The following is a 17,867-nucleotide window of genomic DNA, read 5'->3' on the forward strand; positions in this document are numbered from 1 at the left end:
GGATTTCGGGTTGTTGAAGTAGACCTGATGGTTTCTGATGCTCAGCTTTGACCTTAGAACACGTCAAACATTCTCCTACGTATTTAGCAACATCGGCTTTCATACCCGGCCACCAAAAATGTTTCTTGAGATCCTTGTACATCTTCCCCGTTCCAGGATGTATTGAGTATCTGGTTTTATGAGCTTCTCTAAGTACCATTTCTCTCATATCTCCAAATTTTGGTACCCAAATCCTTTCAGCCCTATACCGGGTTCCGTCTTCCCGAATATTAAGATGCTTCTCCGATCCTTTGGGTATTTCATCCTTTAAATTTCCCTCTTTTAAAACTCCTTGTTGCGCCTCCTTTATTTGAGTAGTAATGTTATTATGAATCATTATATTCATAGATTTTACTCGAATGGGTTCTCTATCCTTCCTGCTCAAGGCATCGGCTACCACATTTGCCTTCCCTGGGTGGTAACGAATCTCAAAATCGTAATCATTCAATAATTCAATCCACCTACGCTGCCTCATATTCAGTTGTTTCTGATTAAATATGTGTTGAAGACTTTTGTGGTCGGTATATATAATACTTTTGACCCCATATAAGTAGTGCCTCCAAGTCTTTAATGCAAAAACAACCGCGCCTAATTCCAAATCATGCGTCGTATAATTTTGTTCGTGAATCTTCAATTGTCTAGACGCATAAGCAATCACCTTCGTTCGTTGCATTAATACACAACCGAGACCTTGCTTTGATGCGTCACAATAAATCACAAAATCATCATTCCCTTCAGGCAATGACAATATAGGTGCCGTAGTTAGCTTTTTCTTCAATAACTGAAACGCTTTCTCTTGTTCATCATTCCATTCAAATTTCTTCCCTTTATGCGTTAATGCAGTCAAGGGTTTTGCTATTCTGGAAAAGTCTTGGATGAACCTTCTGTAGTAACCAGCTAGTCCTAAAAACTGGCGTATGTGTTTCGGAGTTTTCGGGGTTTCCCACTTTTCAACAGTTTCTATCTTTGCCGGATCCACCTTAATACCTTCTTTGTTCACTATGTGACCGAGGAATTGAACTTCTTCCAACCAAAATGCACACTTTGAAAACTTAGAGTACAATTCTTCCTTCCTCAATACTTCTAACACCTTTCTCAAATGTTCACCGTGTTCTTGGTCATTCTTTGAGTAAATAAGTATGTCATCAATGAAAACAATGACAAACTTGTCAAGGTATGGTCCACACACTCGGTTCATAAGGTCCATGAACACAGCTGGTGCATTAGTTAAACCAAACGGCATGACCATAAACTCGTAATGACCGTAACGTGTTCTGAAAGCAGTCTTTGGAATATCATCTTCTTTCACCCGCATTTGATGATACCCGGAACGTAAGTCAATCTTTGAATAAACAGACGAGCCTTGTAGTTGATCAAATAAGTCGTCGATTCTCGGTAGTGGGTAGCGGTTCTTGATGGTAAGTTTGTTCAACTCTCGGTAGTCGATACACAACCTGAATGTACCATCTTTCTTCTTGACAAACAAAACAGGAGCTCCCCACGGTGATGTGCTTGGTCGAATGAAACCATGCTCTAAAAGTTCTTGTAATTGGCTTTGCAGTTCTTTCATCTCGCTGGGTGCGAGTCTGTAAGGAGCACGAGCTATTGGTGCAGCTCCTGGTACAAGATCTATTTGAAATTCAACGGATCGATGTGGGGGTAATCCCGGTAATTCTTTCGGAAATACATCGGGAAATTCTTTTGCAATGGGAACATCATTGATGCTCTTTTCTTCAGTTTGTACTTTCTCGACGTGTGCTAGAACAGCATAGCAACCTTTTCTTATTAGTTTTTGTGCCTTCAAATTACTAATAAGATGTAGCTTCGTGTTGCCCTTTTCTCCGTACACCATTAAGGGTTTTCCTTTTTCTCGTATAATGCGAATTGCATTTTTGTAACAAACGATCTCCGCTTTCACTTCTTTCAACCAGTCCATACCGATTATCACATCAAAACTCCCTAACTCTACTGGTATCAAATCAATCTTAAATGTTTCGCTAACCAGTTTAATTTCTCGATTCCGACATATATTATCTGCTGAAATTAATTTACCATTTGCTAATTCGAGTAAAAATTTACTATCCAAAGGCGTCAATGGACAACTTAATTTAGCACAAAAATCTCTACTCATATAGCTTCTATCCGCACCCGAATCAAATAAAACGTAAGCAGATTTATTGTCAATAAGAAACGTACCCGTAACAAGCTCTGGGTCTTCCTGTGCCTCTACCGCATTAATATTGAAAACTCTTCCACGGCCTTGTCCATTCGTGTTCTCCTGGTTCGGGCAATTTCTAATAATGTGGCCTGGTTTTCCACATTTATAACAAACTACATTAGCATAACTTGCTCCGACACTACTTGCTCCGCCATTACTCGTTCCGACACCATTTGTTCCTTTCGTTCTATTAACCCCTGGTCCGTAGACCTCACACTTCGCCGCGCTATGACCATTTCTTTTACACTTGTTGCAAAATTTGGTGCAGAACCCCGAGTGATTCTTTTCACACCTTTGGCATAGTTGCTTCTGATTGTTGTTGTTGTTGCGGTTATTATTGTTGTTGGGATGATTGTTGTAGTTGCTGTTGTTGTTGTTGTTGTTGTTGTTGGGCCGTTTGTTGTAGTTGCGATTGATGTTGCGATTGTTGGGATAATTGTTGCGATTATTGTTGTAATTGCTGTTGTTGTTGTATTGGTGATTCTTATCACCGTTTTCCTCCCACTTTCTTTTGACTTGCTTCACATTGGCCTCTTCAGCAGTCTGTTCTTTAATTCTTTCTTCAATCTGGTTCACTAGTTTGTGAGCCATTCTACATGCCTGTTGTATGGAGGCGGGCTCGTGTGAACTTATATCTTCTTGGATTCTTTCCGGTAATCCTTTCACAAACGCGTCGATCTTCTCTTCCTCATCTTCGAATGCTCCCGGACACAATAGGCACAATTCTGTGAATCGTCTTTCGTACGTGGTAATATCAAATCCTTGGGTTCGTAACCCTCTAAGTTCTGTCTTGAGCTTATTGACCTCGGTTCTGGGACGGTACTTCTCGTTCATCAAGTGCTTGAATGCTGACCACGGTAGTGCGTACGCATCATCTTGTCCCACTTGCTCTAGATAGGTATTCCACCATGTTAACGCAGAACCTGTGAAGGTATGCGTAGCGTACTTCACTTTGTCCTCTTCAGTACACTTACTTATGGCAAACACCGATTCAACCTTCTCGGTCCACCGTTTCAATCCGATCGGTCCTTCGGTTCCATCAAATTCCAAAGGTTTGCAGGCAGTGAATTCTTTGTAGGTGCATCCTACACGATTTCCTGTACTGCTAGATCCAAGGTTATTGTTGGTATGTAGCGCAGCCTGTACTGCGGCTATGTTTGAAGCTAGAAAAGTACGGAATTCCTCTTCATTCATATTCACGGTGTGTCGAGTAGTCGGTGCCATTTCCTTCAAAATAGTTAAATGGAACAAGTTAATCATACAGAATATTAAGAGTAGTTAATAGTATTTCGTAGCATAATATGAACTCATTTATAAAAGCTTTTTCTTCATATTAGCGTTTTATAAGTTTAAATTCGGGTAGTACCTACCCGTTAAGTTCATACTTAGTAGCTAATATACAATTCAACTACTACAATTCTATATGAAAAACTGATTATAATAATATTTCGCGTTCAAACTTTTATACAATATTTTACAAAATTACAATACCGCTTATTTTACATAAAGCATGAAATATAGCACACAATAACTTTGATACAAGATAGTTGTGAAGACAATTCTAGCTAGTACACAAGTCGTTCAGCAAAGGCAATAAATACACGTAATTCATACGTCCAGAAACAAGTCATGCATTCTGGTTTTACTAGGACTACTTCCCATCCTTGGTCTTGTGCAACATAACCGTTATGGCCGTTGATAAGACAGCGTGTTGTAACGTCATCAAAGGGACGAGGGTTACGTAATGTCCAACAGTCCCGTAATAATCTAAAAACCTCATTTCTTACCCCAATTACCGACTCCGTCACTTGTGGAAATGTTTTGTTTAATAGTTGTAGCCCGATGTTCTTGTTCTCACTTTGGTGAGAAGCGAACATTACTAATCCGTAAGCATAACATGCTTCTTTATGTTGCATGTTAGCCGCTTTTTCTAAATCACGAAGTCCAATATTCGGATATATTGAGTCAAAATAATTTCTTAACCCGTTGCGTAAAATAGCATTTGGGTTCCCCGCAATATATGCGTCAAAGTAAACACATCGTAACTTATGGGTTTCCCAATGTGATATCCCCCATCTTTCAAACGAAAGTCTCTTATAAACCAAGACATTCTTGGAACGTTCTTCGAATGTCTTACAAACTGATCTCGCCTTAAATAGTTGTGCCGAAGAATTCTGGCCGACTCTAGACAAGATTTCATCAATCATGTCTCCGGGTAGGTCTCTTAAAATATTGGGTTGTCTATCCATTTTGTGTTTTTAAACTGTAAAATAGACAAGAGTTAGATTCAAAAAAAAAATACTTATTAATACAAGCAATTTTTACATATATCATAAAGCATAAGAACACTATATTCCATATATTACACCACACGAATACAACTATCTTATTCCGACTCGCTCGTTTCTTCTTCTTCGGTTTTGGTTCGTTTTGCCAAGTTTCTAGGGATATATGATGTTCCCCTAATACGAGCCGTCGTTGTCCACATTGGTTTAGAAAAACCTGGTGGTTTAGAGGTTCCCGGGTCATTGTTACAACTTAAGGACTTCGGGGGTTGACGATACATATAAAGTTCATCGGGGTTGGAATTAGATTTCTCTATTTTTATGCCCTTTCCCTTATTATTTTCTTTTGCCTTTTTAAATTCAGTTGGGGTAATTTCTATAACATCATCGGAATTCTCGTCGGAATCCGATTCATCGGAGAATTGGTAATCCTCCCAATATTTTGCTTCCTTGGCGGAAACACCATTGACTATAATTAACTTTGGTCGGTTGGTTGAGGATTTTCTTTTACTTAACCGTTTTATTATTTCCCCCACCGGTTCTATTTCTTCATCCGGTTCCGATTCTTCTTCCGGTTCCGATTCTTCTTCCGGTTCCGACTCTTCTTCCGGTTCCTCTTCGGGAACTTGTGAATCAGTCCACAAATTATTCCAATTTACATTTGACTCTTCATTATTATTAGGTGAGTCAATGGGACTTGTTCTAGAGGTAGACATCTATCACATAATATCAAACACGTTAAGAGATTAATATATCACATAATATTCATATGTTAAAAATATATAGTTTCCAACAAAAATGTTAAGCAATCATTTTTAAAGAAAACACGGTCGAAGTCCAGACTCACTAATGCATCCTAACAAACTCGATAAGACACACTAATGCAAATTTTCTGGTTCTCTAAGACCAACGCTCGGATACCAACTGAAATGTCCCGTTCTTATTGATTAAAAACGTTCCATATTAATTGATTTCGTTGCGAGGTTTTGACCTCTATATGAGACGTTTTTCAAAGACTGCATTCATTTTTAAACAAACCATAACCTTTATTTCATCAATAAAGGTTTAAAAAGCTTTACGTAGATTATCAAATAATGATAATCTAAAATATCCTGTTTACACACGACCATTACATAATGGTTTACAATACAAATATGTTACAACAAAATAAGTTTCTTGAATGCAGTTTTTACACAATATCATACAAGCATGGACTCCAAATCTCGTCCTTATTTAAGTATGCGACAGCGGAAGCTCTTAATAATCACCTGAGAATAAACATGCTTAAAACGTCAACAAAAATGTTGGTGAGTTATAGGTTTAACCTATATATATCAAATCGTAACAATAGACTACAAGATTTCATATTTCAATACACATCCCATACATAGAGATAAAAATCATTCATATGGTGAACACCTGGTAACCGACAATAACAAGATGCATATATAAGAATATCCCCATCATTCCGGGACACCCTTCGGATATGATATAAATTTCGAAGTACTAAAGCATCCGGTACTTTGGATGGGGTTTGTTAGGCCCAATAGATCTATCTTTAGGATTCGCGTCAATTAGGGTGTCTGTTCCCTAATTCTTAGATTACCAGACTTAATAAAAAGGGGCATATTCGATTTCGATAATTCAACCATAGAATGTAGTTTCACGTACTTGTGTCTATTTTGTAAATCATTTATAAAACCTGCATGTATTCTCATCCCAAAAATATTAGATTTTTAAAAGTGGGACTATAACTCACTTTCACAGATTTTTACTTCGTCGGGAAGTAAGACTTGGCCACTGGTTGATTCACGAACCTATAACAATATATACATATATATCAAAGTATGTTCAAAATATATTTACAACACTTTTAATATATTTTGATGTTTTAAGTTTATTAAGTCAGCTGTCCTCGTTAGTAACCTACAACTAGTTGTCCACAGTTAGATGTACAGAAATAAATCGATAAATATTATCTTGAATCAATCCACGACCCAGTGTATACGTATCTCAGTATTGATCACAACTCAAACTATATATATTTTGGAATCAACCTCAACCCTGTATAGCTAACTCCAACATTCACATATAGAGTGTCTATGGTTGTTCCGAAATATATATAGATGTGTCGACATGATAGGTCGAAACATTGTATACGTGTCTATGGTATCTCAAGATTACATAATATATAATACAAGTTGATTAAGTTATGGTTGGAATAGATTTGTTACCAATTTTCACGTAGCTAAAATGAGAAAAATTATCCAATCTTGTTTTACCCATAACTTCTTCATTTTAAATCCGTTTTGAGTGAATCAAATTGCTATGGTTTCATATTGAACTCTATTTTATGAATCTAAACAAAAAAAGTATAGGTTTCTAGTCGGAAAAATAAGTTACAAGTCGTTTTTGTAAAGGTAGTCATTTCAGTCGAAAGAACGACGTCTAGATGACCATTTTAGAAAACATACTTCCACTTTGAGTTTAACCATAATTTTTGGATATAGTTTCATGTTCATAATAAAAATCATTTTCTCATAATAACAACTTTTAAATCAAAGTTTATCATAGTTTTTAATTAACTAACCCAAAACAGCCCGCGGTGTTACTACGACGGCGTAAATCCGATTTTACGGTGTTTTTCGTGTTTCCAGGTTTTAAATCATTAAGTTAGCATATCATATAGATATAGAACATGTGTTTAGTTGATTTTAAAAGTCAAGTTAGAAGGATTAACTTTTGTTTGCGAACAAGTTTAGAATTAACTAAACTATGTTCTAGTGATTACAAGTTTAAACCTTCGAATAAGATAGCTTTATATGTATGAATCGAATGATGTTATGAACATCATTACTACCTTAAGTTCCTTGGATGAACCTACTGAAAAATAGAAAAATGGATCTAGCTTCAATGGATCCTTGGATGGCTCAAAGTTCTTGAAGCAAAATCATGACACGAAAACAAGTTCAAGTAAGATCATCACTTGAAATAAGATTGTTATAGTTATAGAAATTGAACCAAAGTTTGAATATGATTATTACCTTGTATTAGAATGATAACCTACTGTAAGAAACAAAGATTTCTTGAGGTTGGATGATCACCTTACAAGATTGGAAGTGAGCTAGCAAACTTGAAAGTATTCTTGATTTTATGAAACTAGAACTTTTGGAATTTATGAAGAACACTTAGAACTTGAAGATAGAACTTGAGAGAGTTCAATTAGATGAAGAAAATTGAAGAATGAAAGTGTTTGTAGGTGTTTTTGGTCGTTGGTGTATGGATTAGATATAAAGGATATGTAATTTTGTTTTCATGTAAATAAGTCATGAATGATTACTCATATTTTTGTAATCTTATGAGATATTTCATGCTAGTTGCCAAATGATGGTTCCCACATGTGTTAGGTGACTCACATGGGCTGCTAAGAGCTGATCATTGGAGTGTATATACCAATAGTACATACATCTAAAAGCTGTGTATTGTACGAGTACGAATACGGGTGCATACGAGTAGAATTGTTGATGAAACTGAACGAGAATGTAATTGTAAGCATTTTTGTTAAGTAGAAGTATTTTGATAAGTGTATTGAAGTCTTTCAAAAGTGTATAAATACATATTAAAACACTACATGTATATACATTTTAACTGAGTCGTTAAGTCATCGTTAGTCGTTACATGTAAGTGTTGTTTTGAAACCTTTAGGTTAACGATCTTGTTAAATGTTGTTAACCCAATGTTTATAATATCAAAAGAGATTTTAAATTATTATATTATCATGATATTATGATGTACGAATATCTCTTAATATGATATATATACATTAAATGTCGTTACAACGATAAACGTTACATATATGTCTCGTTTCAAAATCATTAAGTTAGTAGTCTTGTTTTTACATATGTAGTTCATTGTTAATATAATTAATGATATGTTTACTTATCATAATATCATGTTAACTATATATATAACCATATATATGTCATCATATAGTTTTTTTACAAGTTTTAACGTTCGTGAATCACCGGTCAACTTGGGTGGTCAATTGTCTATATGAAACCTATTTCAATTAATCAAGTCTTAACAAGTTTGATTGCTTAACATGTTGGAAACATTTAATCATGTAAACATCAATCTCAATTAATATATATAAACATGGAAAAGTTCGGGTCACTACAGATTTGGAGGAGTATTGGGCCTGGTTCAAGCAGTAGTCGGATAGGGACAAGGGGGTGTAGTAGGCCAGTTAGGTGAATAAGCCCAAGGGGTATTGGGAGCCCATTGTGGTCTAGGTCCAGAATAATTAAACATTGGGGATTGAGAGTTACCCCGACCTCTGCCCCGGTAACCGGAGCGGCCACCACCCCTGCGACCACCTCTGCCCCGATTGGTCTGAAATTGAATGGTACGGTCATTCGAGCGGGATGAGTCACGGTTTCCGGTGGTGGTATGAAGTGCGCTTTGAGGCGTGACGTCAGTAGCGGGAGAATTGCAATTCATACGAGCTTCTTCCAAAATCAATTTTGACCTAGCTTCATAAAATTTGGGGAGTTTGTCAGATTGAGAAATGTAAGTACCAATTGTGGCGTAGTTATCACCCAAACCAGCGACCATTTGAAGAACCATTCGTTGATCGGTTACATCGAGCCCAACATTGTTCATCTGAGCAGCAAGCATCTTCACCTCTTGACAGTAAGCAGATACATTCGGGAAATTTTCGAGTTTAAGGTTGGTGAATTTGTGTTCAAGGGCAACAGCACGAGACCCCTTATTGTCTTGAAAGATGCTTTGAAGGCGGTCCCACGCCTGTTTTGCAGTGGTATTGGCTTCGAGAATTGTATGGAGGAGATCTTTGGAGATAGTGGCATAGATCCATTGTAGCACAATGGCATCTTGGCGTACCCAGACTTCAGGTGAAATGGCCGGTTCTTTGGAAGATGAATCGGCTGGTGGTTTGTCAGAGGTCAAATGATCGATGACATCGTGGGCACGGCAGTGAATTTTAAATAACTCTGCCCAGGAATTGTATTGACTGGTTTCGACTTCAAGTTTGATTGGTTGTGGGATTGGTTGTTTTAAATCAGCCATTGAATTGCGAATGGAGAAGGGATTTTGTAGTGTAGAAGAAGAACGATTTTTCATAACTTTATCGCAAAAAATCGAAAGAAGTACCATCGCCATCCTTGCCACCACCATGTTGACGTTACGAGAGAAAACCTTCGCCCAATAATAACCCAACTTCTGAATCACCAACCGACCCATCCGCCTCCTCCTCTCCTACATCAAGATCTCGTTATCCAAACGACACACTCTCGAACGGCTTCTTCAACATCGCATTAAACTTCCCTGCCGCTTGGAACTATAAACCGGCCCCTGATCCACCTTACCGCTGAACATGAGGCCATGATCTTTATGGGCCCAAACATTGTGCCGATAGGAAACGCAACACGAGCACTCTATTGATAACCATGATCCCCTAATATGACCACCTTTGTAATCCTTTTAATCACACGAAGTTTTGCAACCATCAACATCTACACCTAAGTCTTTAGTGATCTCATCTACCAAACCAAGATAATCAGTACCTCTTAACGCCAATCACTTGCCATTTTCCGCTGAAAGGTTAAACTATTTCACCTCAAGTTAGCTAATGCAGTATTGATGTAACAAAACTGATTAGAATAAACTTTCGACAGTGGGGCATTCATCAGATTTGCAACCGTGTAGTCTTTACCAATAAGGTCCCCGCCCAAATCCGACAGCCCAGAAGGCTGCAACACCTGCTGATCCGGATATGAAAAAGCATGCCTAACGCTAACAGAACCCTAGATCGAGACATAATCATCTAAAGCACGTATCGATTCGAATTGGCAATACAATTTGAAGAAAAACCTTCGGCCAAACACCACTAAATCACAAATAAATCGAGTACTTCCTCCACTCACACTGGAGCCTTAGTATTATCACGATCGATCACTATCATAACACCATGACCTTCAACCCGATTACAATAATTTGTTTCAATAAAGGCATAGTAAGAAGCGAAGTGATTGTAACCATTTAGAGCCGTAAGGTGCGTTCGATAAAACTGAATGATTTAGTGTTAAATGGTTCCTAATCTGAATGATTCAAAGTGTATGAATAAACTTTGTTCTGAATGAAAATAATCATTTTGAATGAACGATATAAATTGGATAAAATTACCTTATTAAACGTGTTACATGAATTCAGACAGACTACCGACTCGCTTAAATTTAGTTAAAGAGGTGTTAAATTGGACTCATCCATCTGCCCATTAAGCCAATCAAATTTGGATGACGCGGATCATTCATTCAAAAGGTGTAGACATGCTATACCATTATGGAGGAGTCTAAATGATTGGTGGAATAACTCGAATAACATACCTAATGGCATTGCTAATGCCATCAGTTTGGCAGCTTATGTTCAAAACTCAAAGACGGATAATCTCCTGCATTTCGCAATAGGTTACGTTTTGTTATGGATTATTTAGAAGTGGAGAAATAAAATAGTGCATTAGATTCAAGATAAAAGGAAGGAGATTTTAAATGAAGACATGATGGCGAGTCTAAAAATAATCTCACATCTTTGGATCTCAAACAGAAATTCGAAGATTGCCGGTGGTTATGAAACGAGGAGGTGTGTCCAAAAGATGCAATAATGTGATCAATAGAGGCTAATCAGAACCAAATTGGGAGTTTCAGTGTATTAAGGTAGACACATTATAATGCTCTTGTTAATTGTCGTGTTAAACTGCTCGCTTCTTGTGAGTTTGATGTAATTGTTATAAGATATTAATAGAAGTTGCTAGCCTTTAAAAAAAAGTGTGACATGAACAAAAAGATCAATATACTTGTTTTTTAAGTTTTCTGGATATGATTTAGGAGGATATCCCAGAAAATTTTAACTCTGAATAATTCAGCCCCGAATGGTGAGTCATTTAGCATCATATGTCATCCAGAAGTCAGAAATAAACGTGTTGCATGATGAATGATTCAGCATTCAACGTCGAATCATTCAAGAGGTAAGCGAAGACACCCTTCAAATAGTTAGCAAACAATATTATCCAATAATGCATTAAAATAAGCAATGCAAAATACATATCTAGAACTTAGGGTGCGTTTGATAAAACTGAATAGTTTATCACTGAATGGTTCAGAGTCCTGAACCATTCAAAAACTCTGAATCAATATGATTCGGAATGAAAATTCAGTGTTTGATAAGAGTTCTGAATCAACACTCTGAATGAGTTAAAATTACCATTCTAACCTTGTGTATGATCTATGTTATTTTTATGAACAAGATTATTTTAGTATACTTTTAAAATTTAGAAACATTAAATAAAATATAAAACATAACAAATAACAATAACAAGCTATATAATAGATAAGTAACTTAAATCAAAATATGCAAAATAACATCATTGTTACCATGTGCCAATTATATAGATGCAAGGTCAACTTGTGGGCATAGTTTTTCAACCTTGAATGGCCAATTATCTCTAGCTAGATCGAGTAAAAATACAATCAGTAAAAAAAACATCCATAATTAAATATAAGGCAGCCAACTTTATTGAACAACCATCCAACATGTTTTTAGTGATACTTAGAACATTATATTATAAATACTTAAAAAAAAAAAAAAAAGGACAATCACTAAACTATATTGAAACGGTTAACAGGTTCACTTATACCTGCTTAATGATTTAAATAGTTAGCAAACAATATTATCCAATAATGCATTAAAATAAGCAATGCAAAATACATAACTTTAGTTAGTTGATTTTTTTGTAAAAAAGTATTTTTTTCGACATCTTTTGGTAACGTTGAAGGGTTGATTCTTTTACGAAAGTTGCCTATTTTATCTTTGGAAAAAAAAGGTGAAATGAAGAAAATACTCCTAGTTACTATTGATGAATAGTGAAACAGTGTTTTGTCTATATAAATATAAATATAAATAAATATAAATATGTTGACAAAATATTATTTTAGTGTATAATAATTATTTATTAAATTAAATCATAGCCCATATAGTTTAGTAGCAACTCTCAACCCATTTATATACATATATTTTTAGTTACAGCCCATTTATTTACTTTGGTCCAAGCTCATTTAATTACTTTTTTCTAAAAATAGAGTCTATATTTAAACCCTATAGTTTTCCAGATTACTTACTTCGCCTCTTTCTTCTACTCCTTTTTCTTTTGCACTTCTTCTTCCTTAACTGAAATTCGACAACTAACTCAAACATCCAAGCACCAACTTTCATTTTCCAGCCCCAAAGAAGATTGAAAAGGTGAGAAACAATTAAAAAAAAAAAAAAAAAAAAAAATCATATCTTTGCGTTTGACCGGCGTTGACCAAGGTTGACCGAGTTTTTAGCGAGTTTGGAGCTGATTTCTCGTTTGCTCCCTTCTGCCGATTTCCGCCGAGAACTCGGCCGAGTCGGCCGAGTTTTGCAACACTGCCTGCTACAATTCGATACTACCAATATACACCCCCGAGCCAGGCCAGACTCAAGAAAGACCATCCAATCCACTACCGCACCAATCTGATCTAAAGCGCATATCGGATCAACAGTAAACCAGCAAGCTCTATTCGACGGGAAACCCAAGAACACCTCCCCCCCCTCCCCTGAGACCAGCAAACCGAAGGAACCCCCTGATACAGACCAAACAACCGAACGGGCAGTCGAAAAGCCCTCAAGAGACCACAACAGAAAACCTCATTTTTCGAAATCGACATAGTCGACTACGGCGGCAACAACATCGTTCCAGCCCGAATCGGAGACGACAACAGGGATGATGGAGTGAAACGGAACCAACATAGCTAGCTATAACCCAACCCACCCTAAAACGACAAACACGTATGGCAGCCAGAAAACAAACCAGATTCCGGCCACCACACCTCCTGTCGACGATGGGACAGAAACGGTAGCAGCCAAATAGCATATACTCACCATTTTCAGAAAATAATACCGATTGACATGAACACCCCCCCCCACACACACACACACACACAAACGGAAGCAAATCCGGCGAAAAACACGCCGGAGCAGGTGCACCGACGCCCTAGATCTGATGATCGAAAGTTGGGGAAGACGGCGGCCAAAGACAAAAACGGCCATTACCACCTCCAAAGCCTCAGATCTCACCATGAGATCGCCGCCTGAGAACTCTCGAGGTAGGCCGAAGGTCGCCGGAACTTTGAGAAACAAACCGACCGGAAAAAGCAACCAAGAACGACGGAGAGAATAACTTACCAAACGAAACCCTTTAAACACAGAATGCACGAGCATTCACCGCCTGTGTCGCCGGAGACGCCTGAAGGAAGTCGGCCGCACCCAAAACCGCCGAAAAAAGGTCAAACACACACAGATTTGAGAGAAATGGAAGGGAAAAAAAAGCGGGAAAGAATGAACATCGGACCTCCGGCGAGATGCCGGAAGCCAGGACGGCACCGGAAGCTGTTGGAAAAGTTGGGTTAGAGAGAAGGCAGAGAAACTTGGTCTAGAGAGAGAAGTCTTACACTATAAATAAACAGCTACTGTAATACAGTAACTAATTAAATTAAATGGCTCGTGGCCATTATTTTGGTAGTTTGTACCTACATTTTACCAATATCAGTTAACTTAACCACGCCGAAGTAATTAAAAAAATTGCACATTATTTTATATGTATTTGTCTATTTTAATATTTACAAAAATAATGAAATAAATAATTAAATACAGTAATACGGATTACTCCGTGATAGATAATCTTATTGTAATTGTCAATTATTACACGCCAATACAAACCATTCAAAATTTTACAACATAGAAAACGACAACCTACCTATAACACACGTTACCTTTATTCAGGTAATCACATACCACCGCAACCACCACCGCAACCGCCAGCAGCATCGGATACAATATCTCCGATCAACAGCCCACCCAACGCTCCACCTAACAACCCAGCTCCCAAACCCATACCAAACTTATTTTTCTTCTTCTGCTGCGGTTGCTGCACCACCGGTGGATACCCATACCCCGGTTGCGGTGGATAACCATACCCAGGTTGAGGTGGATAACCCCCATAGGCTGGAGGCGGATAACCACCATAAGCAGGTGGCGGATAACCACCGTACCCTGGTTGTTGCCCGTACACTTCTTTACTTTGTGGTTGAGGATATCCTGCCGGAGGCGGATAATAAGCACCTCCAGGAGCTCCGGCACCGGCGTTTGGTGTAGGATAACCGGCAGGAGGAGTAGGATAGCCGGCTGGAGCAGTAGGATAACCGGTGGGAGCTCCGGTAGTTGGTGTAGAATAACCTGTCGGAGATACGGTGGAAGGTTTGGGATAACCTTCAGGAGCTCCGGCAGCGGCAGCCGGTGCAGGGTAACCGCCGGAAACTGTGGCTGCGGTAGTTGGTGGAGGATACGGCGGCGGATATAAAGAACTAGATCCAGACACAGGATGAGCTACCATAGGGTAAGCAGTAACCGGTTGATCAAGTTTATCAGGTTTTTGAGCCGGATAAGCGGGTACCGGTTCAGCCGGTTTAGCCGGTTTTTCGGCAAATTTATAGGAAAAACTAAGTTCACCTTTTGGTTTACCAGAAGGTTTTCGAACTTGATAACTAACGAACTGTAACGGCTTTCCGTTACTTGACAGACCTTCTAGAAGCTCCTTAACGGGAACATGAACTTCACCGAGATCTTTATCACCAAACATAGCTTCAGTTTTGATTTTAATAACGAGGGTTAATCGGTTTTGTGATGCAGCTAATTCGTCGATTTGAAACTTCATATGTTGATTCCATGTAGGATTTGAATCGGCGTCTTTAGCGACTTGAGTTTTTTGTTTCTGATCTTGTTGATTTCCGGCACCGGAGATGTAAGCGACGGCGTATACGTCCATTTTTCCGACGAGGTTGACTTTATTGAGTCCTTTGGCGGAAATGATTGTGAGATCTAACGATCTGTTCGCCATGAGTGTAATTGAAAATTAAATTGAAGAAGTGAAATTTGGGATTTTGGAGGAATTTATAAAGAAATTGATAGAATAGAGAGTGGACGGAGAATAATATGAGGATTGATAATTTCTAATGGGAGGAACAATACTCTGTAATAATTACGTGACCGAATAATATGGCCGTTGGTTGAGACTTTTTTACTTTATTTTATTTTATTAAAATACTCGTATTTATATTTTTATTTATTATTTATGTATTTTTTATATATACTGATGTGATTCTCACACAGTACTTTTTAATTCATCTATATATTTATCTCATAAATTCATAGTTATACCCAATGTTGTAAAAAACTCGATTACTCGCCGATTAATCTCCGATTAATCATTTGTAAGAGCAATTCGTTCCGATTTTTCAAAATCCGTTTAATTAATCGGTCAACGTCAATTGATCTGTCACAATCGAATTTAGTAATCAAAGTTAGTCAAAGTCAAAATTAGTCAACATTAAAACATAATTTTAAACTAGAACTTTGGAATTTTTGAACAAAATGAACAATTTTAGACAATTATGTTAATGTTTATGTTTATAATTATGGTTTTCTTCTATATTTACACATATAATTTTTAAAATTTAATACTTAAATATATAAAGTACAATCCGATTAATCTTCGAATTACCGATTAATCCTTTCAAAGTCCCGACCGATTAATCCCCGAATAGCGGATTTTGCAACCTTGGTTATACCTCTAAATTAATCTAGGGAGTTGAACTTATATTATTATCATAAGTATAATAGTAAATTAGATGTAGATGGATAAAAAATGATGTGTGATGATCACCTCCCTAATCAGAAACTAGATTATAAAATAAACAAAAATTATAATCATTATCGTTATATAGAGAAGATACCGATTATTTATTAATATATATACTAATTCACGTAAACCGCCAACCAATACGGACCCGCCAAGTACCTCAAATTCACTGTTACACTGTGACGATCGCTCCAAATCCATATGGACGAACACGTCATTCATTGATTTCATTGCGAGGTATTTGACCTCTATGTGATACATTTTGTAACATTGTATTCGTTTGAAAAGGTATTTCATAAATGAATATATAAATTCCAGGTTTTTAACATCTGATGATTTCTACGTATAGACAATCACCATTTAATGGTTTACAATAATACATCTGTTGACAATACAGTCAAAATAAGATACATGGTAATGGTTTGGTGAATTGTAACGACCCGGAAATTTCCGACCAAATTTTAACCTTAAACTCTATATGTTTCCGACACGATAAGCAAAAACCCTAATGTTGAGTCTAGAAAGTTTGAAATCTATGTCCGGATAATCAGTTACCCTCTGACCATGTCTGACGATTCACGAACAATTATATACAAATGTATGTATATATATATAATAATAATAAGAAATAATATATTATTAATGATATTGTATTGTTAATAGTATTAACAATATTATTGTTATACATTTTATGGTAATTATTATAATTAGTAATATTATTATTATTATTATTATTATAATTAGTATTATTATTAATATGTAACATTAATATTAATATAATGAAGTATCATTAATACTATTATTATTACTAAAATTATTAACACTCTTAATTATTGATATTAATATTATGAAGCAACTTATTAATATTTTTTTTACATTAGTATTATGTTATTATTAACATTTTTTTTTACTGTTATCTATTATTTTTTTTTTTAGAATTATATTAATAACTATAGTTATGGAAATTTAATAAAAGAGATATATATACATTTATATACATACAATTATATAAAATATAGTTATATAAATAAAGATTTAAATTAATAAAAATAGAAATTCAGATATCTATTTAAATAATAAATAAATAATAAAGATATAAAACTGATAATTATCTTAGGATTCTGTTTTAGATTTCTGTTTAGCCCGTGATTTCATTGTCGACATCTCCCTCAATATAAATCCATCGATTTCTCAAAACATATTGATAAATTAACTTCGTGTTCTTCAACTTCTTAATCAGATACAGCGTATATAATTCTGTCAGAATCGATTTGTCATGTAACCCAAAATTCCCGTATTCATATAACTCTGTTCTTCACCTTTACAACTAAAAATCGAATTTTAATAAATTTCCCCAATGTAAAAACGCAGTCACGTTTGGAATAACCTACTCAATCTATCTGCCAATTTTCAGGTTTCCATTGTTTATATTAGTTATTGATTTTTGAGTCAAAGTTTGAGTTAAAATGGTTAAACAGATGTTCTTTAATCGAAAATTGATGTTTTAGAGTTTGGTTCCGGCATAATTGACAAT

General features: G+C 36.3%; 2 protein-coding genes across 2 annotated transcripts; both read right to left on the reverse strand.

Moving 5' to 3' along the window:
* Positions 1 to 8,745: 8,745 nt before the first annotated feature.
* On the reverse strand, positions 8,746 to 9,630 carry LOC139888261 (uncharacterized). Its single transcript, XM_071871281.1, has one exon. It carries the CDS (start codon positions 9,628 to 9,630, stop codon positions 8,746 to 8,748), a length of 885 nt encoding a protein of 294 aa, XP_071727382.1.
* Positions 9,631 to 14,264: 4,634 nt separating this feature from the next.
* LOC139891382 (protein SRC2-like) lies at positions 14,265 to 15,633 on the reverse strand. Its single transcript, XM_071874344.1, has one exon. The coding sequence runs from the start codon at positions 15,530 to 15,532 to the stop codon at positions 14,423 to 14,425; it is 1,110 nt and encodes a 369-aa protein (XP_071730445.1). The 5' UTR covers positions 15,533 to 15,633; the 3' UTR covers positions 14,265 to 14,422.
* Between the last annotated feature and the right edge of the window lie 2,234 nt (positions 15,634 to 17,867).

The sequence above is a fragment of the Rutidosis leptorrhynchoides genome, chromosome 2 (genome assembly GCF_046630445.1).
Source record: "Rutidosis leptorrhynchoides isolate AG116_Rl617_1_P2 chromosome 2, CSIRO_AGI_Rlap_v1, whole genome shotgun sequence".
NCBI classification, from domain to species: Eukaryota; Viridiplantae; Streptophyta; class Magnoliopsida; order Asterales; family Asteraceae; genus Rutidosis; species Rutidosis leptorrhynchoides.